This window comes from Amblyomma mixtum, chromosome 2 (genome assembly GCF_055824585.1).
Source record: "Amblyomma mixtum isolate Tamu chromosome 2, ASM5582458v1, whole genome shotgun sequence".
Lineage (NCBI taxonomy): Eukaryota > Metazoa > Arthropoda > Arachnida > Ixodida > Ixodidae > Amblyomma > Amblyomma mixtum.
Genome location: NC_143013.1, coordinates 61,951,323 through 61,978,995, shown reverse-complemented (window position 1 = coordinate 61,978,995; position 27,673 = coordinate 61,951,323). Strand labels below are relative to the sequence as shown.

The 27,673-nt window shown below is 46.8% G+C and overlaps 1 protein-coding gene across 5 annotated transcripts in view; it reads right to left on the bottom strand.

The window, feature by feature from the left end:
* Nucleotides 1-12,142: 12,142 nt before the first annotated feature.
* Nucleotides 12,143-27,673, bottom strand: part of LOC149359519 (cytochrome b5 reductase 4) — a 171,739-nt gene continuing 156,208 nt past the window's right edge. For all 5 annotated transcript variants that reach the window (XM_089571724.1, XM_089571727.1, XM_089571723.1 and 2 more), the window contains 8 exons: nucleotides 27,073-27,227; nucleotides 26,699-26,731; nucleotides 23,748-23,873; nucleotides 22,175-22,315; nucleotides 21,397-21,540; nucleotides 19,049-19,196; nucleotides 15,377-15,463; nucleotides 12,143-14,594 (listed from right to left, as the gene is read on the bottom strand). In XM_089571724.1, coding sequence (XP_089427850.1) covers nucleotides 14,363-14,594; nucleotides 15,377-15,463; nucleotides 19,049-19,196; nucleotides 21,397-21,540; nucleotides 22,175-22,315; nucleotides 23,748-23,873; nucleotides 26,699-26,731; nucleotides 27,073-27,227 — 1,066 coding nt within the window. In that variant the 3' untranslated portion in view covers nucleotides 12,143-14,362. The remainder of the gene's footprint in view (nucleotides 14,595-15,376; nucleotides 15,464-19,048; nucleotides 19,197-21,396; nucleotides 21,541-22,174; nucleotides 22,316-23,747; nucleotides 23,874-26,698; nucleotides 26,732-27,072; nucleotides 27,228-27,673) is intronic.

The following is a 27,673-nucleotide window of genomic DNA, read 5'->3' as shown; positions in this document are numbered from 1 at the left end:
GCCAGATTCCCACATCCCCCTCTCCTTAAATGCCCTCCTACCCATCGGCAAAGCACGCGGCTAAAATAAAGAAATCAATACACAAAAAAAATAAGCTACACTTCAGTTCCAAAATAAAGAAATGAATACACAAAAAAAAAACTAGCTACACTTCAGTTCCAAAATAAAGAAATGAATACACAAAAAAAACTAGCTACACTTCAGTTCCAGCCAGAACAACGTAAGAAAACAAAGGAAAAACAAGGCAAACAACACTTGCATACGCTTCAGTAAATCAAAACAGCTTGCAGATTATATACACGGTACACAAGAAGATGTGAATAAACTGTACAGCTATGTGACAGGTGGATGTCAGCCTCAAAGTTCGATGGCGCGGCCCAATGGGCCGGTCGGCGACTCACCGCTCGCAGACTTCAAGTTGAACGCGTTGGGAGGGCCGACGACTGATGGCGGTCTTCTTTCCGTTGATGTAGGGTGCGTTGATGACGACGGGGCCGCGGCAGAGCACTGACCTCGCGCCCTTGGACACGACATCACGTTCGGGCACAAGAGAGTTAGTGCACCCCCTTTCACGCCGGCTTAAACGGGCGCAGATGTTCGGCGGCGTCCAGATGTGTAACCTTGTCCACAGCGAGGGGTCCTTCTCATCCTCGCGCTCACGCAGAAGGACACAACGGCACAACTCACAGGCGTCGCCTTGGCTCATGGTTACGCGCGCACACAGTCACAGCCACAAACACGCATACACCGGCACGTGCGCGGACGCTGGTCGGCGACAACGATCCCCTCATCAGAAGCGTCCAGAGGCGCCGCGGCGAGGGTCAAAGGGTGCACTTTCCGCCCCCCCATCGTCCCAAACGCCCCGCCAACTTCCCCTCCATACGGGCCGCACAAAACTCGCACCGCGACACACGGCTCCTTAACGAGCCAACCACCCACAGTCGGGCCGGAAATGAGAAAAGGCGCCGTACAAACGACAGGCAAACTCTGCGCTTCAAAAGATAAGCGCAAGAGAGAGCGGCTGAAGTATACATATGTACAAGTCTGGTTAAAAAAAACTGAACGCCAACGCAGACGCATGTTACCTATGTACATCTCGGTACGTTAGAACGAAAACCGACGAACAAGCTGGAAACGAAAGTGGCTAAAAACTGACTAAACAAAACAAATAAATAAACTGATAAACACACAAGGCTGGAACTGAGCATGCTGCCAAAACAACAAACAACAAAAAAAAATAACACACCGTGCTTCGCCTGGGTAGGGCCTGACGAGAAAGCTCGCCAGCTAGCTGAGGCTGCGTGCCTTCGGTTGCGGAAGAGTCCGCCGTCCGGCATCAATCACGCCGGTGACCGTCGCCTCAGATTGTACCGGTGCTCCGTACGCTTGCGTTCCGCAGCACCAGTTGTGCCTTTGCGCTTGCATTTGATACCAATGGGTACCGGCGCAAGCTCGTCAGACCGTGACGCGTAGGCCTTCAGGTCTATGAACCCCTGCTTGCTCCTGGGGAAAGGCCCCATCAAATCGCAGGTGGCCATCTGCCACGGACGCACACTGTCAATCGGTTTCATCATTCCAGGCGGCTTGCCGCCCCGTGACTTCACCGCTTGACAGACATGGCAGGAACGGCAATAGCGGAAAATGTCACGCTTCATGCCGGGCCACGTCACCGAATGGCTCAGTTTTGCAAAAACTTTGGAGCCACTCAGATGACCGCGGCCAGTGGTTCGTCATGAGAGAATCTCAACAGTGCACCTCTCAGACTTTTGGGGATAACCACCTTGAACGGGTCGATGGACTCGTCATCGGTGGCTATGTACTTCAGCACGAGCCCGTCATAGTCCAGCAAATATGACTCCCCGGGGTTCGCCGCGACACACGCTGGCTTCTGCCCCCCTGCGCCCGCTACAATACAAGTAGCGTCACGGCGCTCCGTCTCCCTGAGACCGTCGCTCACCTCGCGACAAAAGGGGTCATTTTGCTGGGCTTTCAGTAGCTCTTACGGCTGAAAACGATTCCAGTCATCCCAGAGGGGAGCATGGTCTCGTCCCCACTCAGGTTTGCAGCCAAAATTTCCGTTCGCGTCGGCACCTCCGAGGCGCTCACGAAGAGCTTTGCCTCTCGTCCGCTTTGCGAAGCGCTGCTCGCCTGGTTAGCGGAATGGGTTAACCCGTTTGCGGGTTCCCCCTCCTTGCCGCCCGGCGGCTCGTCCGCTGTTTCGCCCCCTCCGCCTACAGGCGTCAAGGCGCCGCTGGCGAGTGGGGCACGGGATAGCGCGTCAGCTACCACGTTTGTGCTCCCTTTTCGACACTGCACGGAAAAGTCGTAATGCTGTATCAGGAGAGCCCAGCGCGCCAGCCGACCCGCAGGCTCGCGGAGCCGCATCAGCCAACTAAGCGCACTGCACCCCTGCCTCAGTGGAGGCTTGGGTGGGCTGCACGAACGAGGGAGGCAAGGCTCCTAGTTCGATGAGCGGCGTGGTTTCCACAGGGAACCGGGCCAGCGCCTCGCCGTTCCCAGAGCAGAACTGACTGCTCGCGGTGCACGGCTGCTGCTGTTCGAAACTGCCGGTTGCGGCAGCGTGACACGAACTGCTTTCGCACTGGGCGGAAAGCGTGCACAGCTGAGGCATGTGACCAGCGGATGCACCGCAGGGTGCTTCCGATACAGCTCCAATGGGAGCCGCGTGGTCGACATTTTGGGTTGTGTCGCCGTAAACCCCAATGGGGGCCGCGGCCAACCACGGTGTCTAGCTATTCGAAGGAACAGCAGCCAGCGGATCAAACGACGCTACAACTCCGTAGGGAGCCGACATGTAGCTGCCGAGTGCCCCGCTGGGGGTGGTAGACATGGTGCGCAAGCGTGATCGTCAAGGCGACCTGCTCGGCTAATGTGCCATCAAAGGCGTAAGCGCCAATGACTTAGCACGTTGGGCGCCAGTTGTGGGTTCCTAAGTGGACACAGGCCACCACCCACCGCGGGTTCGAGCTTCGCGCGAGCCAAGGGCCCCGATCAGCCGTCACCACACACACACTGGGACACCGTTGCAGCGCACTCAACCTCCGCTGGGAGGAGAGCGATTCGCCGCAAAGAAATAGGCATCCAAGTTCACAAAGGAGACGTTTATTCACGTCGTCCTTCAGCAGTACACACACACTCAATCGTCACCCCGTCCCGGGGCGCGCGAGGAGCAAGGCTCCGCTGCGCGCACGAAGCGACTCGAGTAATGCGCGCCGCTGGCACGCCGCTGCAGGAGAATGTCCCCGCGGCAGTGCTGTGATCTCTCTCTCGTGTCGGCCGTTGGGCCGGTTGCGAGAGAGAGTGGGCAAACAACGCAAGGTACGCCTGTCGGAGGTCGCTGGACCCCGCTGGACAGGCTCGAGCCGCTGCAGGTCAGAGGACACGTGCGGGCGAGCTCGAGTAAGCACTGGTCCGAGCGGCAAAGGCCGGCAGGGACAAAACAGTAACGTACGCACCTTTCGCTGTCTCGGAGGGATCTCTCTCTCTCTCTCTGGGCCCCGCTCGGACGGTCGCGCGGCGCGCGGCCGCCCAAAGCGGGGTCCCGAATTCCCGCCAAAAGGCGCCAATGGCAAAGGCCCTTGGGGAGCCGGGGCGGAGCTGTGGCTAAATGACAGTGATTAGTCACCCAGCCGCCTCTCCACCGCCTGAGGCGGGAGCAAGGGAAAGAGGAGAAACGACGCGGTAGGCCGGCACAGCCGCGCAAAGGCGACGGCGGAAAGCCAGATTCCCACAGGGTCCACCTCGCGCCGTCGCTGTGGTTGCACGCCGTGCAGACCACGTGGTACAGTGACGACACACCACGTGACATACCACGTGACACATGACGTCACGACAGATCGCCGTCATGCGCTGGCAGAGGGAGAACGATGCCATCGCACAGACACCGGAATGTCCTCGAGCGGCATTCCCGCGCATTTCGAACGCGCGTTCACACTTGGTGTAGGTGAAACGCTCGCTCCACCGGGCAGGCGGATGCGGCTTCCGTGGCAATCCAGGCGCCGACCCAACGCGCGTCTCGGGGTTAGTCGGCGTTCCGCTGTAGCCATGCCGTTGTCTTCCCCCACGACGAAGGCTTCTAGTGGTTGTATTAAAATGACCAAGTATTCAACCAAGGAAAGCCATGTATTACCAAGCCATCAATATGCTTCGCATCTGACCAGGGTTAACCAAGTTAATCCTCAGCCGTTTTTTTATTTCCTCAAAAATTAAATTTCGCTTGGTTCTACAAAACCAATCACAAGAAAAAAGAACGAACAAAATAAATTTCCCCGGCCGCGGTGGTCACATTTCGCTGGAGGCGAAATGCTAGAGGCCCGTGCACTATGCGATATCAGTGAAAGAACTCGAGGTGGTCGAAATTATCCGAAGCCTTCTACTACGGCGTCCCGCATAGCCGGACTTGATTTGGGACGTTAAAGCCCATAAACCTAAACATAGACGAGTGTTTCGCTTTCCTAGTGGCCGCCGGAGCACTAATTAAGTGAAACTGTGGGACTTACAAGAAGCTAGCACAGCCTGATTAGTTTTTCAATATGGTAAAGCTAAAGAAGAAAACTGGGTGTTGTACAATTCTGACGTCCAAATGTCGTACCTGTGCGAAATTCGAACTTGAACAATTCACCCGTTTAGCTGAGAGAAGCATTCTACTGCGCGCATTTATTTTCTCCACAGTCTGTATATGATACTCGACAAGTAGACGCCGCTTTAAATTCAGCTGCACATTCGATCTATAGTAGGATACAACTTAAAAAAACAGCAGTTGCTAACACTGGGCCGCAGTCCGCGGCGTCTGGTATTGCTCCGCTGGGCAATCGCAACTGTAAACGAAATCAGCTTTTTAATTTTTTACTATTCCAAACAATCCACGCATCAAAACTCAGGAAGTCATAATGTTTTTCTTGTGATAAGCTTCTTGTTTACGTAACAAGAAACGTTTAAGCAGCGGACTACTTTTTCGTCGTGGAGGAATTCTGTGCGCGGAGGTTGAATGTGGGAGGAGCTTCACTGCAGACTTAAGTTGTATCCGATGATAGTTTCGTTTTTGGCGACCCTGCTCTAATCATACTTGTGACACTAAAGCGTTGCATTGCCTTATACTTGTAAGCCATGCAGAGGGTGTAAAGGAAGTATTTCTTACATCGAATGTATGTGTGGTTTTAAAAATTAGTGGATTTTTGGCGGATTATGAAAGTAGTCCCAGCAGACTGCTTGGTTGCGAGGCAGGAGTCCCGCCTGTTATGCCGACGCCAGGATTCTCAAACACCCTACACATTCAACACTACACCTCCAGATGCCACTGGATGGAGGGGTTGACGAAACACCACGAAAACCTTTCCGCAATCCGCACGCAAACGCATATATCGCTTCGTGAGAAAGGGGGCCCCCTCGGAGTGGCGGGGACTCCTGTTTTTGAAGCTCGACAAGCTCTCCCCAACTGATTAGGCTAAACGAAGTTACATACGGTGCGGGCCCATCTTCTCATTCTAGGTTTCTCGCTTTATACGTGTCGCTCAAAGTTCCATTGCCCGCAGTTCCATATACTAAGCAAGTTAGAATAAATGGACCCCTTCTCCTGCTGTCCGAGGTGAGGCACGGGGCTGCAGCCCCCATAGACCCCCCCCTTAATCCAGCGCTAGTTTGGTCAAGCAGCTATATTAATGGATGAGGTGAAAAGGTTTGGTTTGGTTTATGGGGTTTAACGTCCCAAAGCGACTAAGGCTATGCGAGACGCCGTAGTAGAGGGCTCCGGAAATTTCGACCACCTGGGGTTGTTTAACGTGCACTGACATCGCACAGTACACGGGCCTCTAGAATTTCTCCCCCAAAGAAATTCTAGCCACCGCGGACGGGATCAAACCCGCGTCTTTCGGGTCAGCAGCCGAGCACCATAACCGCTGAGCCACTGCGGCGGCGGATGAGGTGAAAAGGTTTCGAAAGACCATTGCACTGTCTGCGCCTTAGCAACCAAACATGCCACACCCAACAGACACCAATGCCTTCAGTCAACTGCGTTCTTTCGGCCTCCACAGCATTCAGGAGGACATTAATGCCATGGCCTTATACAAAGTGGCCTTATATAGTGTGAGGGGGACTTCTCACCCCATTCAGTCGGTAACTCATACCCGCTTTCCGAGTTGTAGCCTTCTGACCTGGAACCGAACTATTATTTCGTCTAATGGATCCTCTTCTTCCACATCCTCTGCTATTTATTCAGTCATATAAGCACTATATATTTGGCCGTAGGATCACCGAAATACCAAGTGCCTCAACATGTACGAAGCACAAAAATTTGATATGCGTGTAGAAAATATCTATTGGTAACTTATAATCAAGGTCTAAAGTGCATCTTTAAGACCAGCGCATAAGAGACAAAGGACCAATGAAAGAGCAGATGACACGGGTGATGTCTTCCAAATACTTCCAACTCGCCCAATACAGCGTGCTGTTGAATTATGTCTAATGTACTTTCTACTTCTTTCTAATAATGCTCTCACTATATCTTCCCATCTCCAGGCAAGGACACCTGTGCAGTTATCCAGAATGAGAAACGACAAGACACCCAAAATGAAAATTGCGATGGCCGTCGCTGCTGCTGTGGTTGTCGCTGGGATCATCACTCTTGCACTTCTGACGGCATCACGTCGGCCTCTCGTGATCAATGAGGATTACTGTACCTCGGAGGAGTGTGCATTTCACGCGAATATGCTCACTGCCCGACTCGACAACAGCATCAACCCCTGCGAAGATTTCTCAGCATACGTTTGCTCATCCTGGTCGCGATCGGCTGACTACATAGAGTTCGCCAAGTCGCCTATTGACCACATGCTGTTCTCCCGCTTCAACCGTTTTAAGGAGATTCTCACCGAAGGGACGAAAAAATTCCCGGCAGGAGAAAAAGCACGCGCCATGTATGATGTCTGTATGAGCACTGACGTTCAGGTCAAGGGGAACATTGAAAACTTCATACCTCTCATGCAGGCAATCGGTCTTAGCTGGCCGGAGCCACGCGCAGGCAACAGGAGCGCTCTGGGCGTGGCGCTTGCGCTGTCGTACAGATGGCTGTTTCCGTTCTGGATGTCGGTTGAAGTGCCAACCTCGAGAAACAACTCGAAATGGCGCTTGCATATCAAACCTGGCGATCACGTGCCTCTACTCTGGAACCAGTACGAGAGCGTGAGAGGCGGAGGCGTCTATATTGAGTATTGGCGTGGATACTACTCAGCTTTTCACACCAATTTCACGCGGCCTTTGGACGAACACTCAATTCAAGCGATTGCTGACGCAGAAGGTGACATACTAGGACGTCTTTTGAACTCGTACTCCTTTCGGAATAGAAGTCCGGCCGTGGTTCCTGTCGCCGAGATCGGGAACTTCAGCGCTCCCCTCTCTTCCTCCACATGGCTGGAGCAGTTGAATCTGGAGCTGCAACTGAGACCACGCTTACTCAACGACCACGAAGTCATAACGAGTGACACCGGATTTCTTTCAACATTAGGAGACCTTTTCACCAGCTACACCAATGAGCAGCTTCTCGGTCAACTGGCTTGGTCCTTCGTCCAGTTCTGCGCACCGGCCGTCGACCCACAGCTCCACCTGGTGCGATTCGGTGACCCTTGGAAAGTCAATGTTTACAAGCCCATCTTCTGTGCCAACCGTGTGGAATTGGCTTTCAAAATGCTCATCTTCGCAATGGACTTTGTCTCCCACCTGACTGAAGAGGACAAACTGATTGTCAACGAAGGCTACAGCAGCCTGATCTCGGCCATGATATCCATGGTGAACAGTTCTTCGTGGATAGATGAAGAAAGTAGAGAGCTCGCTGCAAACAAAATCGCATCCATAAAGAGGTTACTTTGGCCTCCAAAGCGATGGCTTAGCAATGAAGTGCTAGATGCACTGTACAGTGAGTACCCAAGTAAGGAGGAAACATTTGGCGACTTCTGGATCAACGCCCACTTTGCAATGGCGATACACAACAGGACATATGATTTCGAGGTTGCACATGGCCTGCCAAAGAATATTGGACCACTTAACTTTGAATACGACTATGTTCTCAACAATATAGAAGTTCCAATTAGTATAGTGAACAGGCCTCTGTACTATAGGCATGGAACAAAGGCAATGTTTTACGGTGGCCTTGGATTCAAGTTGGCTTTAGAAATTGTCCGTGCACTGGACAAAATCGGAATTCGCTGGACCAAGGATGGACAGAAGGTCACCTCTATATTCTCGGAAGCCACGATGCAAATTTTCGTTGCCAAGAACAGCTGCCTTAAAGGTGAAGGCATCGAGACCGTATTTCCTGAAATACCGGCGCTGGAGATTGCCTACTCTGCAATGGTGCATGCTATTCAGAGCGACAAAGGTTCTTTGCAGGTCCAAGGTTTGTCCGAAGAAACAATATTCTTCATGACCATATGCTACATGGCGTGCACATCAGCGACTGGCCACGATGCCTCTGGTGCTAACTGCAACAAGATTGTCCGTAACTCGCCAGTTTTCCAAAAAACATTCAATTGCCCCCGTGATTCTAAAATGAACCCAGCGAAAAAATGCTACTTTTTTGCCTAATGACATACGTTGTAAGGGACCTTTCTCTTGGTGCAGCGTGCTTTAGTTTATTTGCCATATGACTGTGTAACTGTGTGGGATGTGGTTGTGTGTTTTTGCATTCATTGTGATAATATTTGGAAAAGAAACGTTTGGGATGATTATTAGTGGCGCATACTGTTTTTGCCTTGCTCTGAATATGCCAATGGTGCATGCTTAAGCATGGTGTGATAGGAAGAAAAGACTGCTGTTTCTACGGCAAGAATACTTGCAACTGAGGAACTTTTGCGCCGTTCAGTGAATTCTTTGGTGTGTCTCTGGTGTTTGATTGCAGGTGTGCCATAACGCTCTGACAGTTTTACTGTGTTGATTAGCTCAAATCAGTTCACGGATAACAACGCAGTGTGCCTTATGTGTAAAGTTTTACAAATAGATTCTGCATTGGCTCTGGTTAAGTCTGCGTTTAAGAAATGAGAGTATGTTAAAAATCAGAATATTCGTCAATGAAGGCCACTACTTTTTCTGCAGATGTACGATAGCCTCATGTATCGTGTGCACACGTGTGTACGTTTATTGCTCTTGTAATGTCTGCATCTCGAACATTTCTGCACGACGTTTAGTAATATGCCTTTTGTCAAATGCAGTTGTGCCAATACAACGTACCAATTTTCGAAGCATTTGAGAAATCTGATGAAAAAGACTTCGCTGTACCATCTTGCTCCTTCACCATTTCGAACTATACGCACCCTGTCAAATGGCGCAGCTGAATATTTTGAGCACAGTCTGTTGCCCGGTTCACTGTGTTCCTCTAAAGACTGCTCATGTGGCTGTGCCGAGGTGCTGGCAGTGCGTTGGCCGTTTATTAAAGCAACAGTCTGCAAACACAAAGCACTACAGTCTGGTAAAAAATAGGGGGAGGGGGGGGGGGGGGGGGGACTTTGTGCTTCTCCACTCTGCACGACCTTAGTTGGACTTCAGGTGCTTCATCGTCACGTCAGGGCGACTGAATAAAAAAGGAGGCAATGAGAAATGTCACGTGGCTGCCGCACCTCCACCGCTCCTCCACTTGAAGGTCAAATTGCGGTGCCGATAACCTTTGACTAGACCAGTAAAGCTTTCGCTTTAAAAGCCATTGCCCGCACACGAAGAATCGGGGAACTATGAAGTTCCAAGTAACTTTCCAGCAAAAAAAAAAAAAAAAGGTCTCTCTAACATGTCTCAGCAGTGTTCTAAATGCTTAGTGTTGGTAGGTCTTAGGGCTAGTGTAGCGATGCGCATGATCCAGCTACTATGAAACCTTGCTCGAAACCTGTTGCTGCAGCACCATTGAGTCTAACTTCTAGTGGCTTATTACTAGGGGTGTGTGAGTATTTGGAAATTACTAACACCGAATCAAAATATCTTTCTATTCGATTATTCGAATGAATCGTATAGTGCAGAGGTTCTCAAACTTTTTTTGCTTGGAGGAACCCCAAAAGCCTTCAATAAGTTCCAGGGAACCCCCCCCCCCCCTCCCCCCCCCGCCTGCTTTCACTTACCAGCAATGTTGTCAGTGCATTTTTGCAAAGGGAAAGTTGCAGAGGTTAAATGTTTATTGCACATATTAATGCCAATACTAATGTGATGGGTGGTACTGCTTCCCTTTTAAGAGCAAGTCAAAGCGCGGCTCAGTAGCACTCAGAGCCAGTCTCATATCAGCTGCCGGGTCAGGGCCGGTGAGGGTTCTCGCGGAACACAAGAAGACAGCCCGCGGAACCCCTGTGTTCCACGGAACCCAGTTTGAGAACCCCTGGTATAGTGTATGCTTAACATTATTCGAAATGAATGTCCTCAAGTTTTTGAATACTTTTTGAATAACTGGCGAGAAGTTCAAATAAGGCTTGCTGTATTTTTCTTCAACGACTGTTCCAAAAAATTGGGATCATAAACACCATGTACCATACTGCTGTGATTGCTGCGTGCGAGATAAAGGGTTCAGCACCATGGTGCCGTCCATACAAGTGGCGGTGTTCATAATCCTTATACGTGGCCTAGGACGCCGTGGCAGGACCCAGGCAGGATCAGTAAACCCGCCCTTTATGCACAACCTCGGAGGCCATGCCTCGTACATAGCTGTCATTCATCTCATGCACTGAGATATGGCACTAGTTTATTACGTTCCGTTACCAAGAACAAAAGATAGTTTTGCTACGCTGATAACATGACTTAAAGTTAACACACTGACTTTGTGTTGAGACCCCCAACCAAATGATCAGTGTTGTCTTCTAAGAGATACAGCTATAACTGTGAGAGCAGCGTTTTGCTCTTTCTCGCGACTGCTCGTTGGATATTCGGTTCTCTCATTATTCGATTTATATTCCACGAGAAGATCCCTCGCAGAGGATGTCTAGCAACGTAATGCTCCATCTGCCAGCGATGGCAGGTGAAATGTGAAGAGCTGCATGCAAATTTCACGTTACTATTGTTATCTTCTGTCGATTTTAAGCATGAAATGCTTTAAGCTCCCATTGTCGGCAGTGTGGTTACGTCACGCCGAGGCCGAGAGCCAACATCCGGGCACTGAATTCCACTCATCCGGGCACTGAAACGAGAGCATCCGGGCACCGTACGAGATTTAACGAGACTCTCCAAGACAGAGGGCCGAGCTTCCGCGCCGCCCCCAAAGATGGCGCTACTGTCCCACACTCGCGCATGTAAAAGACCGGCCGCTGAGCCTTCAGCTCATGACGTTTGCCCCTTTGGCAGGCAGATGTATACACGATCGCATTAGAACGTGCTGCATATACATTCTTGTCAGGCCTGCGTCTCGTTGTGTCCGCGTACGCTTCTGCATCGTCCTGCATTTCAATGCCGCCACCGTCACAGCTGCTTAAGCCGAGCAATGGAGCCTGATGAAGGGAGAGGTAGGAAGCGTCTTGCGGAAAGCGATCGCTTTGCGAGTGATACGCCACAGCAGAAGACTGCTCGCCGCTGCCGACAACGACATGATTATGCGGCCGCTCCCGAAAGCGACAAGGTCGCCACAGTTCGTGGCTGCCTACCTAAGCCCGCACTATTGCAGGCGATCGCTTCGATGCAACAAGAAGAGTGTGGTGTGGTGTGGTGAACACTAGACCCATTTCAAGATTTTGACTAGTACTATCTACAACCAATGTGTTATGTCCGTAAACATTTCATGCTTACTCTACTCTCGGTTACGGGAGAGGCAGACTTTTTTTTAGCTAAGCTATATTTATTCGATTTGGTTTGGAAAAAGTACTATTTGCACACCCCTAGTTATTACACATCCCTCTTTTTTTCTCGTCCTCTGTCAATTGTGGTGGGCCAAGAGTGATATATTCTGTGGCAGATGACACCAAGGACACAAAAAAATACTTGAAACAGTACAAGGTGTTATTCTATGCAATGTGGTCAACTTAGCTAATCATGTGCCAATATTTGGCAGTTAGGGCACCTGAGCAATGTAACGAGTGAAAAAGAAATTGCAGTTTACAAATACAAGTGGTATGTGGCCCTCTCATCGCTTAAGTGGAACATCAGCTACGCAGTAAGACACATGGGAAACAAAACAAACCAATAGACTCTCAAATATATTTTTGAAAGCGGTTCAACAGTTCGCATCAGACATTCCCAAGACTTTAATCAGCAGGTTGGCTCAGCAAAGTAGAAAATAAATTTGTTAGGAGCTATGAAGTAGTGCAGCACATTTTTTTTTTCTTGCTTTACAACCTTATGACATGGAGCAGGAATTGGACAAGGCATTCAGTCTGGAACAAGCACTGGCGTCCAAATGTGATGCCAACTGCAAGGAATGCAAGAGGACACAAAAGCATACGCTCAAACAGGTAAAATTTTCAAAACGATTCATATTACTAGGCAGAGTTCATCTGATATGGAGCTGACACATACACACGAGGCATGAACCAGTCAATTTCGGTTAGTTGTGAGTCAGACGTACCCGTTCACCATTTTACATAACTGCCCAGCAGTGAAGCCAACCACTCAGGGGAAATTTAAGTTTGTTACCTTTGATAACAGAGTCAGCTCAAATTACTGAATTTTCTAGAATTAGTTCGAAATGCTGCAGCCCAAGAGTTGTTACATCATCCAGCAACTCGATTCTTTTCACTGCGAATGCATGACAAAACAAACAGCAGTGCTTCATGAAGGGTGCAAAATTGCACAGGAATCGCCCATTCAAACCGATTCGCAGGGAAGGAATGCATTTTTTTTTTTTATAAAATCCGACACTCAAGTGAATGCTATAAAAATACCGTTTAGCTAAACAGCAAACTGCCCAACAACGTGGCCTTCACGCTAAGATGTGATATGTACACCAATATGTACAATGCTACACGTACAACTGAGGTACAAAGAGATAACAACTGCCTTCCGAGGTAATCATTTACGATCCAGCTTCTACGATGGAAATGCACTTCCCTAATGCCCACATAAACTTCCTTTTGGTCACTCTGCGAAACCCTGGAAATCATAGTTCAGCTGGAACAGACTCAATAAAAACGAGTATGTTACACTGAAGTGCGCCGACTTTTGGTTGTATATTCCATCTCGTGCTCACATTTTTGCATCCAAGCAAAAGATTCCGCCAACCAAAATGCAAGACTTTCCAATTCTGAGTACTCCCTCCACTGAATATGAAAGCTATATTTATCATCACTTGTACAGAACGTACGATACTGAAGCACTGTAATGAGAAGCCATCTTTTCAGATCATGAGACGGAACAACTCTTGATTACAGACACTAAAAAAAAATTGCGAGGACACTTTGGCAACTAAAGTGCTGTGAGGCGAAAGCTGAGGACAGTATGCCGTGACCACTTCCGGTGGATGTGACATCACACCGTTACCGTGGCTATACTGATTCCCAAATTATACATCTTTCGGTGAACTTAAGTGTTAATCCCGCTTTTTTACATCTAGTTTGACACAAATCTGACGTTCTTAAGACCATTCTGTGACAATTTCACTATGCCGTGACGACTTCCGATGGATCTGACGTCACATTGTTCCCGTGGGTATATCGACGGCCGCGCTATTTCAACACAATTTCGACATTTTTGCTTGTAATTAATTAACTAATTAATCTACAGTCATGAAACTTGGCTTCCAGGTTAATTTTTTCCTCCCTTATCTGAAGAAACCATTGGTTTTCTTCTATCATTTTTAGTTCCTGAGTTAAACACATGTGACATGCTTTCTTAACGGACGACAGTATGAGCCATTAAAGGCATTCGCCTTAAAACAGAGGTGAAATAACGATCGACTTGACTAAAACAGGTTCCATACTAATGACAAGAATAGCTTGAATTTTAATTTATTAACTGTCTTGCCTGCAGTAAACCCAGTGATTAAGCATAAAAAAAAATTAAGAAAAGGCGCCTAAAAGAAATTTCTTTTAGTGCATACCTGCTATATTCATGGTCTCGTCATCTGCCCAATCAATTAACAGAATACCATAAAATATTTAAAACTTTAACTAGGTATGATGCGCAGAGGTATTATAAATCCAGCAAGCAGTTAAAGCATTTTCTTCCTAGTATTCAAGCAGACCATAAGGCTTAGCATCTCCTTTCACGGTTACACATGTCAACGGACGACACCTGCCTTTCGAAGCTCTTGCAGCAACAGCCTTTGTGGTGACACATTGCAACCCGTTTAAAAAGGTGAGAATCTTAAAACCCGGCAATGGCACATGAACAAGTACACGTAAGCAGGTTGGCCAAGTTCCTTTCTTCCCTAATCCTCTTCGCTGGCGCTTCCCGTCCTCGGTCAACCGAGGAAGGCATGCACGGCACTAGCGGGGCACTGCAGGTCTTCCAGGCACTTGAGCGCGGCCTTGGTGAACGGCAGCGGACCGCACGCGCACACTAGCAGGGACTTCTCTTCTTCACACTGCTGGAAGTCTTCGGGCAGCAGGGGCTCGACCAGTTCACTGCGCACTCGACCTCGAGCACCTTCCCATGAGTCATCGGGCTCGGACAGGACGTGCTCCACGTGCAGCCTGCAGGCGGGAGCGCGAAGTGTTCACACCAAAAAGACACTCCCCCGCAGTTTAGCACTGCTGAAGACCAAGGCCTACAAAATTCATTCAAACAACCTGAGGTTTGGTTTAAAGGGGGACACTAGAATAGTGTGTCCACGAACTAAACTGAACTAATTCATTCCACAGCTTGAAAAGGAAAAAAGCATTCAAAATAAGAATGATGGTTATAGACTTGTAGCAGAATGGGCTGTGTGCTGGTGCAAGTGGATTCTATAAAGTTCGTCAATAAGGACAATGCCTGAACCACGATTGCAGTGTTTTTATTGGTTTATTGGGGTTTAACGTCCCAAAGCGACTCAGGCTATGAGGGACGCCGTGGTGAAGGGCTACGGAAATTTCGACCACCTGGGGTTCTTTAACGTGCACTGACATCGCACAGTACACGGGCCTCTAGAATTTCGCCTGCATCGAAATTCAGCCGCCGCAGCCGGGATCGAACACGATTCCAGTGTGTCCACGAACTAAACTGAACCGATAATTCATTCCATAGCTTGAAAAGGAAAAAATCATTCAAAATAAGAATGATCGCCATAAACTTGTAGCCGAATGGGTTGTGTGCTGGTGCAAGTGGATTCTATAAAGTTCGTCAATAAGGACAATGCCTGAACTTTAAAAAAAATGAATAAGCTCAAATTTAGGCATTGCGGCGCAAAGCATGGCAAGAGACCAAACATGTTTGTCAGTGTTGGCGGTAAAATCCCGGCTCATTCGAATCATGGATGGATGCAAAAGCAACTCACCGGCTGTGGTCCTCTTGCAGTTGGTCAAGCTCATCCTTCCAAATGATGTCTCTCACTGTCTTGTTAAAAGTCATCAGCTTAACATTCCTGAAGATAAGAAAAGAAGAGCGGTTATAAATTATGGACCATACTGTATAGTGAGAGCTTCTGTGAAACCCACCACAAAGTTTTAAACAGAATTTTTTTAGGTACAAAGATAGCTTTTGCGGCATATGGAGCTCACAAAAACTGGCAGGTCGTGTTAACGAGTAAGCTGGTTAACTGTTCAACTGTTGTAATTAGGAGCCTGGTTGCAATGAGAGATTAGTAGCTGGTCATTAGTACTACATAGCCATATATGGTTTTAGAATCTTAAAACGAAACTAGCCTTACAGCTTTCGTTCAACAACTTTAGCCATCTTGAGCACCACTTGAAAACCGTGTGGCTGTGGAAAGCATACTGCAATGTCTACCGGTATATATATTTTCTACCGTCTACCGGTATACGCCTATGTCTACTGGTATCAATTTTCAGAGGCTTTTCGGGAAAGAAGTGAGTTCATTATCTAAGTATATAAGTTATACAATGGCAGGTGATGGTGTGTGCATTCCACAGCCATGTGGTTTCTTTAATGGCAAGTGAGATGGCCTAAATTTGTTGGGCCACAGCACCGAGGGTAAACACTTTTTCAAAATTCTATGCACTGACATGGCTGCTTCTAATGGCCAGCTATAAACCTCTGATTGTAATCAGGCTCTTAATTACAACAGTTTAACAGGTAGGCAGGAGCTCCATGCTTGCACGGCCACTGGCCACTTTTCATAATGATTGTGAGACCGGAGTCCTCCCGTTCAGCACAGAAAAAGAAGTTTTAGCTCAATAGAAAGACAAATGTATTTTCAATTCGCTGGTTTGCACTGTTAGTAGTAATAACCAGTGGTATGAGTAGAGTGAGCAAAAAATCTACTGCATAAAACAATACATTTGTTCAACTTGCCAGCTTACGTGCACTGTTTCGGAAAAACTATTCCACCAAAACGAGGGCTGCTTCTGCAGCGTTCAAATAAAACGGTCATCTTGGTACATTCATAGCGGTTTTTAGCTCTATTGGATATTTATTTAGTGAGCTTTTACTGTAACTGAACACATTAAAGTTTACGTTGCTTACACTGCATAATAGAAGAGTCAGTGCATCATTCTGAGAATTATTTGATAGCGATTTTTACAGATGAATTTGGAGCAGCATTTCTTGATCAATGGCGCAAAATTTGAGCTATGCTGATTGCTTTGAACAGAGGTTAGTATGTTTTGCTGGTTGTTCCATAGCAACATGCATGATCTGCCAAGCTGAGTTTGATTTTGTCAGAGCCCCAAGGCCCATCACTGCTGCAATGGGCATACCAAGTTTGCCAGTGCTTCTTCAAACACTGCCAAATAACCCTGTGCATTTTGAGGGAAGCCTTATGCAAGAAGCTTCCAGAAGCCTTTGAAGAAAATCTTGTAGCATTCCAGTGCTACAATGTATACCAATGGCACCAGTATATGACTGCCAACTTATGCAGATCAGCACTGCCGATCAGACTCTGATTCACTCCGACATGCCCATTGACACCATGACTAAAGCAAAGGGGGCCAAACAAGTGCACACATTATCGAGAAATGAGAAGATGAGAAAGGTACTCATGTTGTGTAGCAAAGTAGGTGGCCACAAGTCTCCTTCATTTTTACACCTCAATGAAAGGCACTTCCAAAAGCAGTAAGCCTTCCATGCATTGCTATCATAGGAGGCAACGAGAAGGATTAGACTGACACGGATTTAATGGCTGACTGGACAGACAACGCGTGTCGAAAATGGCCTGTTGCTGGCCTAAAACTTTGCACGATGCTTGTGATCAACAAGTTTATGTAACATCTTCATCAGCATGTTAAAGACAGCCCACTGTGAGCCGTACCGACCTGGTTGTGATACCCGGACATGACATCCATGTCGCAGCCACTTAATGTCCACATGAACGAGCTCATGAAAGATCACGGTCACAAAAGTGCTCCACAGTGAGGACACCATCCCAACTGCCATGATTTTGTGTGTGTTGAAGAAATGCAGCATTTCCAATGCATTAGACGGCACGGAGGACGAAATAACTGTGGTGTGTAAAAGGTGATAAAGAACTGCTCAAGAGTGACTAGGGCTAACACAAAAATGGAGACATACGCACTTTCAATTTCGCACCCATTTTTCGTTTTTTGCTTTTGCAATCATGGGAATTGAGCGCAAGTTCGAATCGGGGCTCTATTAGAATCGGGTAATTATGGCACCATTAATTCGATAGTGTTAAAGACCCCATTGCTAGTGTCAGCGTTGCGAGCGAAAAATCACAAGCATGAATTTGGCAGGTGGTCCCCAGAGAGCAACCTAGGAAGCAGGTGGCCCACCTAGGTCACGTGACCTTGTGGCATCATCACAACCTGCCCACCGTGGCAAGTGGCGTATAAATTAATTATTGATCAATCGAGAAGAGCAACCTGGGCTACACAAGGTCCACCGCTGGGAGCACCTCCCAGTCAAAAAAAAAAACTATTGGAACCAAGTGGACATTCCCACTGGTTTCAATTAGATTTCCCAATTCGAACCAATTGGTTCCAGTTGTGTTTTTAGTCACCCGACCAATTGGACCCAACTGTATCCAACTGGACTAGCCAATTGGACCCATTAGGCCAGGCAGTTATTTCACCCAGAAAATATTCACAAAATATGTTGCGTTCATTTAGAAAGGTAGCTAAATGTTTGTGCATAATATGCTCTACGATCTTGGATAACTTTTTCTACAACTTAACATATTGTAATGTGCAAAAGGAAAACTGATTTATGAGGACTGCAGAGAGACGCTGTGCCTAGTGCCAATCAACATTTTTCTATGTAATTGAAATTAACATGATTTTATGGAAATCAAAGCCAACAGACACACATACATCACACAAGCAACACTCCACATTCAGGCACTAGTAGCATATATCAGCTCAATAGGTACATTCAGAGAACACACTTCTGTTCCAACTTAAATACCCAATTTATGAGGCTCTCATGCTGGGGCTAGTGGCGCTTGCCCCTGAGCGCAGTTATTTAATTTAATTTTAGCTCCAGTGGTGGCGTAGACGATGAGTACAATTTAGTAGGTTAAGCTGCTGATAGCTCTTATTATAAGAACCATATTAATTCTACCTTTTTTGTCAATTATGCAAACATCCATTGGATAAATTGGGTGCAGTTGGGCAGACCAATTGGATGCAATGGGTGAGACCAATTGGACTCACCAATTGGAAACCCAACTGGTCCAATTGGATAGTCTATTTCGACCATCCATCTGGAACACCATTTCAATTGGAACCAGTTGGAAGCTGAGCTCTTCCAATTGGAACCAATTGGAGATCAAATTGGTTCAATGGTTTTTTTTACTGGGCTGCCATCGCAGGGCAGTGGCGCATTGCTTAAGCGCTAAACCACTGCACCAGGAGGGGCACGAAGACTCCCAGGGATCTATGGATGTAAAGTAGAGAGTGACCTTCTACATATATAGGAATTAATTATGCTATCGCGTCATGCCTTAAGGAGGAGCTAAAGTGTCCCCTCTAATTTTTGTTGTATTGGTGCTCTGTCCCCAACTCAGCAGAGCACAAATGAGAAGCACACTCACATCTGATTAGAGACAAACAGTGCCCAGTGCAGCAGTCGCACCATCGGTGTGAACCCCGTTCCAGCAGCGAGGAGCACCAGGTTCCGACACCTCTGCAGGGTTGCCAGCTCAAAGTCCCCTTCCGTGTCCTTCATGTCCAACTTGTCACCTGTGCCAGAAGGAGAAGAGAAGCCTGATACGGGGGCTACCTACCATAACCCTTATCACCCATGTTGTGCTTCCACAATGTGTAAGATAGGTCAATGATGTGTACAGTGAAACAGAAGCTAGCGAACTACAGGCAGAAAAATCGCAACAGGCGCAACGCAACGAAACAGAAAGGGAGCAAGCAGCATAGATTAGAGAACAAAGCGAAGTTTATGACATCATGGCTGAAATGAAAAGGAAGAAACGGAAATGGGTGGGTCATGTAATAAGGTAGAGAACCAAAGGTCTGTTAGGAGAATCGAATGGACGCTAAGGGAAGGGAAGTATAGCCAAGGGCGGCAGAGTCAAGGGGCGAGATGAGAATAAGAGTTTATTTGCTGGGATAGGGCGGCTACGCTGCCGCAGGACAAGACTAAGTAAAGATCAATATCTGGATGGCCTCTCTTCGGCAGTGGACGCAGCCTGGCTGGTGAAGTTGATGACATGACTCAAGACGGCAACTCAGCAGAATTCGATCTGAAGTTATGAGTGTCTGATGCGTTATCTACTGAAATGCATTCAAACATTTTAGCAAGAGCACCCAGTATGATTTCCTGGCCCAGGATGTGCCAGAACTCATCAACTTGTGTGACATGAAATGGGGAGCATGCACAGTGGTAACTCAAGAGTTGCTCAAGTCGTTCTGCTGCTTTGCAGATATCAAGTTCAATATCCAGCCATATAAGACCTCTTTGAAAAAAATCTTCTCATGAAAATAAATTTGCTCCATGTTAATTGCCAGGAAACATTCCATGAGGAATGTTTCACAATGCAGAAAGTGCTGTCTGCATAACTCGAGAAAATTTTAATGATACTGATGAGGAAACGAGAAAAATTCCTTACATGGCACATTAGATGCTTTGAAGATGCCAGCACTTGCATAAAGTAATTTTCCTCACTACTTCTTTTATTTTACCTGAGTGCTGGTTTGGCACAGATGTGTTGTATTGAGGACTAGGTGACCATCAGCAAGCTAGTGCTGAAAGCTAGTGATGCAGTGCTCACAGCTCACTGCATCTCTATACCTTTCTTTTTTTCTTTTTTTTTTACCAGGACAACAATATACATGGTCTGTTCTGAAAGTAGTAGGACTGACTTTTTTAAAGAAAATTTATTCAAGAGAATAGTACAAACGATTACAATTTTTAAAGGTAGCGCCCTTCCGCACCTACACGCTGCTGCCAATGAGTTTTACAGTATTCGTACGCCTCCAGGAACGCCTGGACCGGAATGCTGTTTAGCTCCCTCATCACGGCCTGTTGAACCAGCTCTACCGATCCGTGATGTTTCCCCTCGAGCGTCGATTTTATTCTCAGAAATAGAAAAACGTCTGGCGGGGCCAAGTCGAGGCTGTAGGGGGGCTGAGGCAGCGTTGCCGCCTTGTGCTGGGCAAAAAATCCGGGTCCTCATTCACATGATGAAGAAGATCCTACCGGTTGGCCTTTTCCTCCTCTGACAACACTCCCGGCACCAACTTCGCGCACGCTTTCCTCATGGATAAGTTTTCGGTCACGATCCCAAAAACTTGGGTTTGAGGAATGCTCAAGTCATCAGCAATCATTCTGATACTCATCTACGATCACTGTTAAGTAAATGTTTCACTCGCTACACATTTCGTTGGTCTAGCTGGTCGAAGGGCGTCTGGAGCGGTCGTCTTCCTCCACTCTTTGCTTACCTTCTCGGAAAAGCTTGTGCCTATCAAAGACACCTGATCTATCCATGGAAGCGTCACCGTAGGCCTCCTTGATCATTTTGTGAGTCTCTTTGCCCGTTTTACCAAGATTTACTCAAAATTTGATCGCGTATCGCTGATCCAGTAAACGCTCGACGATTCTGCGTGACGAGACGTTTCGACAGGGGTTCACAGTACAAGTGACCTCCTCTCTTCTACGGCTGAGAGCCGACTGCCGATTTTCCCCAGCATTCCCAATATCCCCCTTCAACTATCCTGCACACGCAGACCACCTTTCGTTTGCCCGTTCGCCCAGGAAAAAACCAGTCCTACTACTTTCAGAACAGACCCTGTATATGACATCTCCAACCTGTTCTACTTCTTTAGGGATGGCACCCTTTTGTATTACTAGCTGTTATCAAGGCCTCTCCACTACCGCCATTTGAAAATGCGCGTGCACACAAGTGGAGATACCAGTCTGTGGACGTACCGATTTCAAGCGTCTTCAAAACTGGCGTCAGGGCACCTTCTGGATATATCTTGATCATCAGGTGAACCGTCTTTCCATCACTCACATCTTCATCGGCCTTCAATGCAGGAATAACAGGGGTATAACTCCGAGATATTTTCATTCCTGAATCACGATAAAAGCAAAGGGGATTTGTGGGCCATTAGCAAAAACATCTTCACAATTTGAAAGAAAAAAGGCAAAGCCATAAAATTGAGAAATGAGAAGAAAATTAAAATCTGAAATCACCCCCTGTATCATGTAAAGGGACTGCACTGGGTATGGGACATTTGATTAAGTCAGACAAGCGTAAGTGAAGTGTAACATAAATTGCTTGCGGTGTAAAGTTCCAAGTTACAATTAATCTCAACATACCAGTGAGGCATACGTTCAGACTAAACTCTTTGCAGCGCGTTATTTCTTACAGCATCTTGCTGCACAAAAATTTTGTTCTCTACACAAATTTACAGTGGAGCCTGCAAATTCATGTGGTTACTATCTGCGCTTTCAGCAGTTAAGCAATGCTTCACGGAAATTGCGGCAACATGCCAGCAGCAGCTGGAACCACGCCTGCATTGTGCATCATATGTGTCGGTTCACAATGTTCTAAGCCTCTGTGCACGTGACTGGTGGTTGGCTCAATATAATGGCCTTCTGGCAGAGTCAGCCCTCCCATGTCATTGTATCATTACCAGTCCTACGACATCCCAAAAACTGAAGTGAAGGCAGGAAGCTGGCATGAATTCGGGGGGACTCTGACCTTTGACATCGTGCTCAAGGGTCACATGATGTCCAATAGGCACCCACATGAAGGAGCCGGGTGGCAGCGAAAAGGTGAACAGGGTGATGTCGTGGGTGATGCTATCTTTATTCACCAGGGTACAGCTCCGAGAAAAACTTTCTGGGAAGAGAAAAGAAAAAAACGAATTGCAACACAGGAAACACTGAAGAATACTTGCAAATGACCTGTTTGGTACCTACGTGCTTAGTTTGCATACTATGTGCACAACTGAGACAAATACAGCTGAGCCGAAGGAGACGAAACGAAGATGAAATTTCTAGGCCTGTGCAAATAGTGGTTTTTTGGCTCAAAGCCAATTCGAAGTGAATATGTCGTAATTTGATTCAAATGATTTAGAAGTGAAGAATACTTCTGGCACACAAAAAACGCTGAATGGCATAATTGGCATTTTCTGCAGTTTCTGCATAGACATCGTGCAGTTTTCTAACGCACAAAAACAGAGAGTGCACTGAAGTTTTATCACAGTTGCGCTGTGTCGACTTTCTGCAAAAATGGCCATCAGAAATTGGGGGAGTTGACCTACGTGCGGAGCTGACGCATTTGTGGGATGCAAGACCTCCCTGTGGGACCTCCAACGGCTGGTGTTAATTGCAGCTGCGTCATTGCACAGCTGTTGCCATTAAGCAATGATTCCAAGTTAGACATTTTTGTTCTTAATTATCAACATATGCAACAGAATCAAGAGCCCATAAAAATTTGCCCTCACTGATGGAGCCATTGGTTACTTCCAAATATAACTAGAGACCTAACATAGGACACGGTACACTCATGATAGCACATATACAAAGATTTATCAATGTCTGTTTACCTGGTGACTATGCAAAAGAGGTAAGGCTTTAAAGTAAGGTGCAATACGAGCATCAACTCTGCAAGGAAAGTGCTAGCTGAACAAAGACAGGATGACTTTCAGCTTGAAGATGCAGCAAATGCCTGCAGTTGAAAGGATATATATGTACGTGCTGAAACAACTGCCAATTTGGCCACACAGCAAATAGGCAGTAACATGTGGCAGGAGACTTAACGCTACATTTAAATTTTTTTGACAAAACTCTTATCACTGTTTTCAAGGGCGGAATGCACATAATTACATGCCAGATTCAAGGCCACTAGCAATTCACTGCTGCTTTGTTCGGCTGAAAAAATACTTGCGTGTACCAAACCATTTAAACTGTGCTTTTATGGCGTTGGCAATGTTAACTTTAACCAATTTGCACAAGTTAGGCAGCTTGAGTTAAGACATTCTTTTGTTCTTTTTTGTCTTTTGTTTGCCAGCAACAAAACAATACATCACTGTCAAGCTAATAGCTTGACAAAGAATTCAGCTTAACAGGGTTCGCCTTAAAACAAGCCCACTGAATATGGATAAGTGATCAAACAGCCCTTTCATAATGACAACAAGAAAGGAAGTTTCCACACCCTTGCAATCTATGAGACAATAGTTCTGCCAGAAGACATCAATGACAAAATACTATTAGAGGAAAGCAAAACAAACAAACAAACACACAAACGAAGAATAAAAGTGTGCACCCACCCGCATTTTTTAAAGGCACTATTTGGTTGTGGTTTGCCAGAAAGGAGCCCAGCGAGGACCACGAGACACCATTTCTTTCTTTCACTAACTGCACTTCCAGGCATTTTAGCTTGCACTTCACCTGGACTGAAACACAGTGCAAAAGGGACTTGTGAGAAAGAGACACCATGAGATACTCTACTGATTCAAGCGGACACGCTCTCCATGCGAGAACGGCATTGCACGGCAGAAATGTGGGTACAGAAATCACACAGTGACTGAATGGGCCGTTGAATTTGGCAAACTTAACTGACAGTAAAATTGCAGGCAACAACGAAGTAAAGCACAAATGTCAATAAGCGCACCCGTAACCATAACCTGCTGCTCTCATCACATAGCGATTCCAATTAGGCTTTCTTTTTAATCAATGCTTTAACATATATGTATGCCATGCGGAAACTCAGAAGGACTATGTGTGGTGAGGCAATGCAAAGGCAACACCAACCTTTAAAAGCCCAGCTAATGACTTTGCTATTATAAGAAGAAAGCCAAGATGTTTTCAACTGAAGGAACATAGGAAGGCTTGTCTGATTAGCATACTGTCCCATTATGGTGACAGCATTCCAGCAGCCAGAAAGACAGTGAAAACGCTTCCAAAAAAACCTTACTGGGCTGACTCGTGCCCACAAAGAACTAAATGCCTCAGCAGTGGTGATAGGGCCTAACGTGCTGAGCGGTCGTCAAACAGAATGCCTGCCGCTCTCATCAGTGCTCAATATGAAGCTGACAAGGAACTGTTGAGATAAGGCGCCAAATCAACTACAACAATCTGGAACAAAGTGGGAGCAGTTGCACATGGCAGGGATCATTTGAGATAACTCTGGTCACATCTCGCGCGACAAGCAAATGATAAATTAGAGTGCCAATGGCTTTGAACGTGAACAAACAAACAGCACAAAGTTTCGTGGCAATATTTACTGTTCTAACGAAAGCGCTCGCATAATGAATGCATCCCTAATTTTTGCTGTCACAAAGAACAATAATTTTTAAAGCGAAGGCTTTACCAAGTAAGCCTAGTGGTGCTGATTTTGCTGTGTCTGCACAAATGACCTTGACCAGGAGGAGTGGATCTACGTAAGTAACCACGTGATGTACCACGTCACTCGCGGCAGGTGCAGCCACGCACTCCGCCATCACCGCGGACGATGCGCGCTTCCCATCCCATCCCATCCCATCCCATCCCATCCCATCCCATCCCATCCTATCCTATCCTATGTCTCCCTATGGACGAAGCAAGTCAGCCGGAGCCGACATCCTCAAGAGTGGGTACTCAAAGACGTCGGGCTGAGTCAGATCATCCGGTCGACACTGCCAACCATGCGAGGGATTTAGCAATCGATAGGGAGCGTAAACGCACTACACCGAAACCGATGAATAGCGGGAGCTTTGAAAGCAAACGAAAGGCGCAGCATAACTGGCCCCCTGGGACAGTGGACACCTCAGTCGCGCTTTAAGCTATGTGGCGGTATGACAGATGTGCCCTGCATGTGGTTGGCAATGACAACATTGTGCCATTTTAAGTACCGGAAGAGCGCATTACTGGCTCCCTGGGCCAGTGGACGCATGGCGGTGGTAAGAGAGAGATGTGGGCTGCATGCATTAGTGCTGAACACCTTGTGGCAGACATGTGACTTTCGCTTGCATAACCAGAGTTAGCTGACCTAAGCCACAGCCACTTTTTCCCTCGCGTAACGAACACGCCTCTTTCTTTTGGCATGCAGTTTGCTGCCAGTGACAGTGAATGTCAGCGGCCATCCTTTTTTGAATGCTGAAACAACTAAGTAATACTGTAAAGCACCATCAGTGAAATGTCAAGACTACTGCACTTCACCCTATAGGATGAATAGACAACATGAAAGTTCCGTGGAGAATCCAATAAACAATAGAAACCACGCTTGATCTTAAAGGGTTTTTCTGTTCTGTCTGCGATATTAAGGATTTCAGCAACTTGATGTGCTTGTGCTTTGCCCTAAATGCTGCGAGCTGTGATAGATTGAACCCTAGTTGTGCTCTCTATGGACAGCATTATGGGCTGCTACGTGAGTTACATGTGCAGGTTTAAGATAAAAGTTACTGACTACACTCTCGAGCACGAAAACTATGTGGAACAGTGCACTTTATTTTATTTAAAAGATGAGCTGTAGTGGATGCAGCATATACTCTAGCAGCCTATTTTATGCACAGTTTTCACACTCCAACTTTTTCTCAATATTTTACCCTGCGTAATGAAGGCACCTCCCAAGTTCTCAGAAATTTTTATGAAAAAAAAAAAAGTGCATTCACTATGCAAGTAAATATGGCACTACTTAAAGGGCAACTGTGAGGGTTTTTTCAATCTTTTGAGTTAACTGCCATGTCACATTCCTTGGAGTCCCCTGTCTCAGGCATAAGAAACTGTTTTTTGAAATATACCATGTTGAATTAAATAATTTAACACAGTAAACTGAAAGTGAAACTTTTGATGGCCAGGAACATTGGTGCGGTTGACTCAGCAATGATGTCACAGAGATTACTGTAAAAACACTTGTATACGCCACGCATTGAATGGCTGAAATAATGACTGGAAGGGACGGCTCCATTCAAAAAATGCCTAAGACAACCGAATACAGGCCTCAGAATTTGTTCTTCACATGAGGTGCAGGCAATAACGTGAGATGAATGTTTGTGACATCACAAATGCAGTGTTGCCTGCAGAAATCACCTAAACCGAGGCCATGGAAATGGCAAACTTCAGAACGACTTGCTAAGGAACGAATCATTGCATGGCACCCAAACTTGATGGAAATTATACGGACGGGGAGGAAAACATACAATAAAACTTTCATCAGAATAAGCGAATTTCAAAAAGCCCCCAGAGTTGCCCTTCGGTGCCAAGAATGTGATTGTGTGGAGGATATCAAAGCGCTGCTTACCATTATAGCTACTGTACACATTTTCTTGCAGTTCTGTAAAAAAAAGTGCAAAGCTTGTTGAAATTTCTGCCAGGAAAATTTTCAAAAAGAAGAAACACCGCTTGGGAAAACCAGACACAGAGGGTCTGGTTGAGAGTTGAAGGATGCTGAGTTGTGTACCCCTAAGCAGTTCATGTCCTACAACAAGCTCGTGCAAAACTTCAGGGTGCGAAATGCACAAAAAGAAACGTTGCATTTCATAGCTGTGTCTGCCTTTTGCTCCATCAAAACTCACCTTCAGTGGTCAAAAGCTGCACCTCTCATTTTAAGCTACGAGATGACTACACTGCCCCCTAACAACTCGTGGCATGCAAAGGTGTGGATCTACGACTTACCGACATGAAATATAAAGAAGTATTTTTCTAGCCGGACTCGTATCCGAAGTTCCTTCCCCGACAAGTCGGCCACAACCTTGTCCTGTTCGATGACAGTGTCGCCTTTCGACTGAATACTGACAGTGACGGTCGAGTCGTCCTGAAACCACTCGTAGCTGCAGCGAGAAGAAATCAGCAAACAGTGAAATATAGCTGCAAAGGTGAGAACTGCTAACTCCCCCAGACCTGGCACATGTGGTAACGCGAGTGGTGCCACCCACTATAATATATGACACAAAGTAACAGCTCTAGCTGTAGACTAAGATTAAAACTTAGATTGTTACTCTTACTGCCTCACATACACGCAACGCATACATTAGTGCAGGGCACGATTTCCCACATCTTGCTACATCAAAGATCTCACAACCAGTGGCTTCACTCAAACTGTCAGGTATCACAGTGATATACCGTATTTACTCGCATAATAGGCGCACTCGCATAATAGGCGCACCCCTAGTTTGGTCGCGAAAAATCAGATTTTTTTTATTTCTGCGCATAATAGGCGCACCCCGAACTTGGCACTGTGACCAATACTGTATTTACACGATTGCAAGCCGACGCC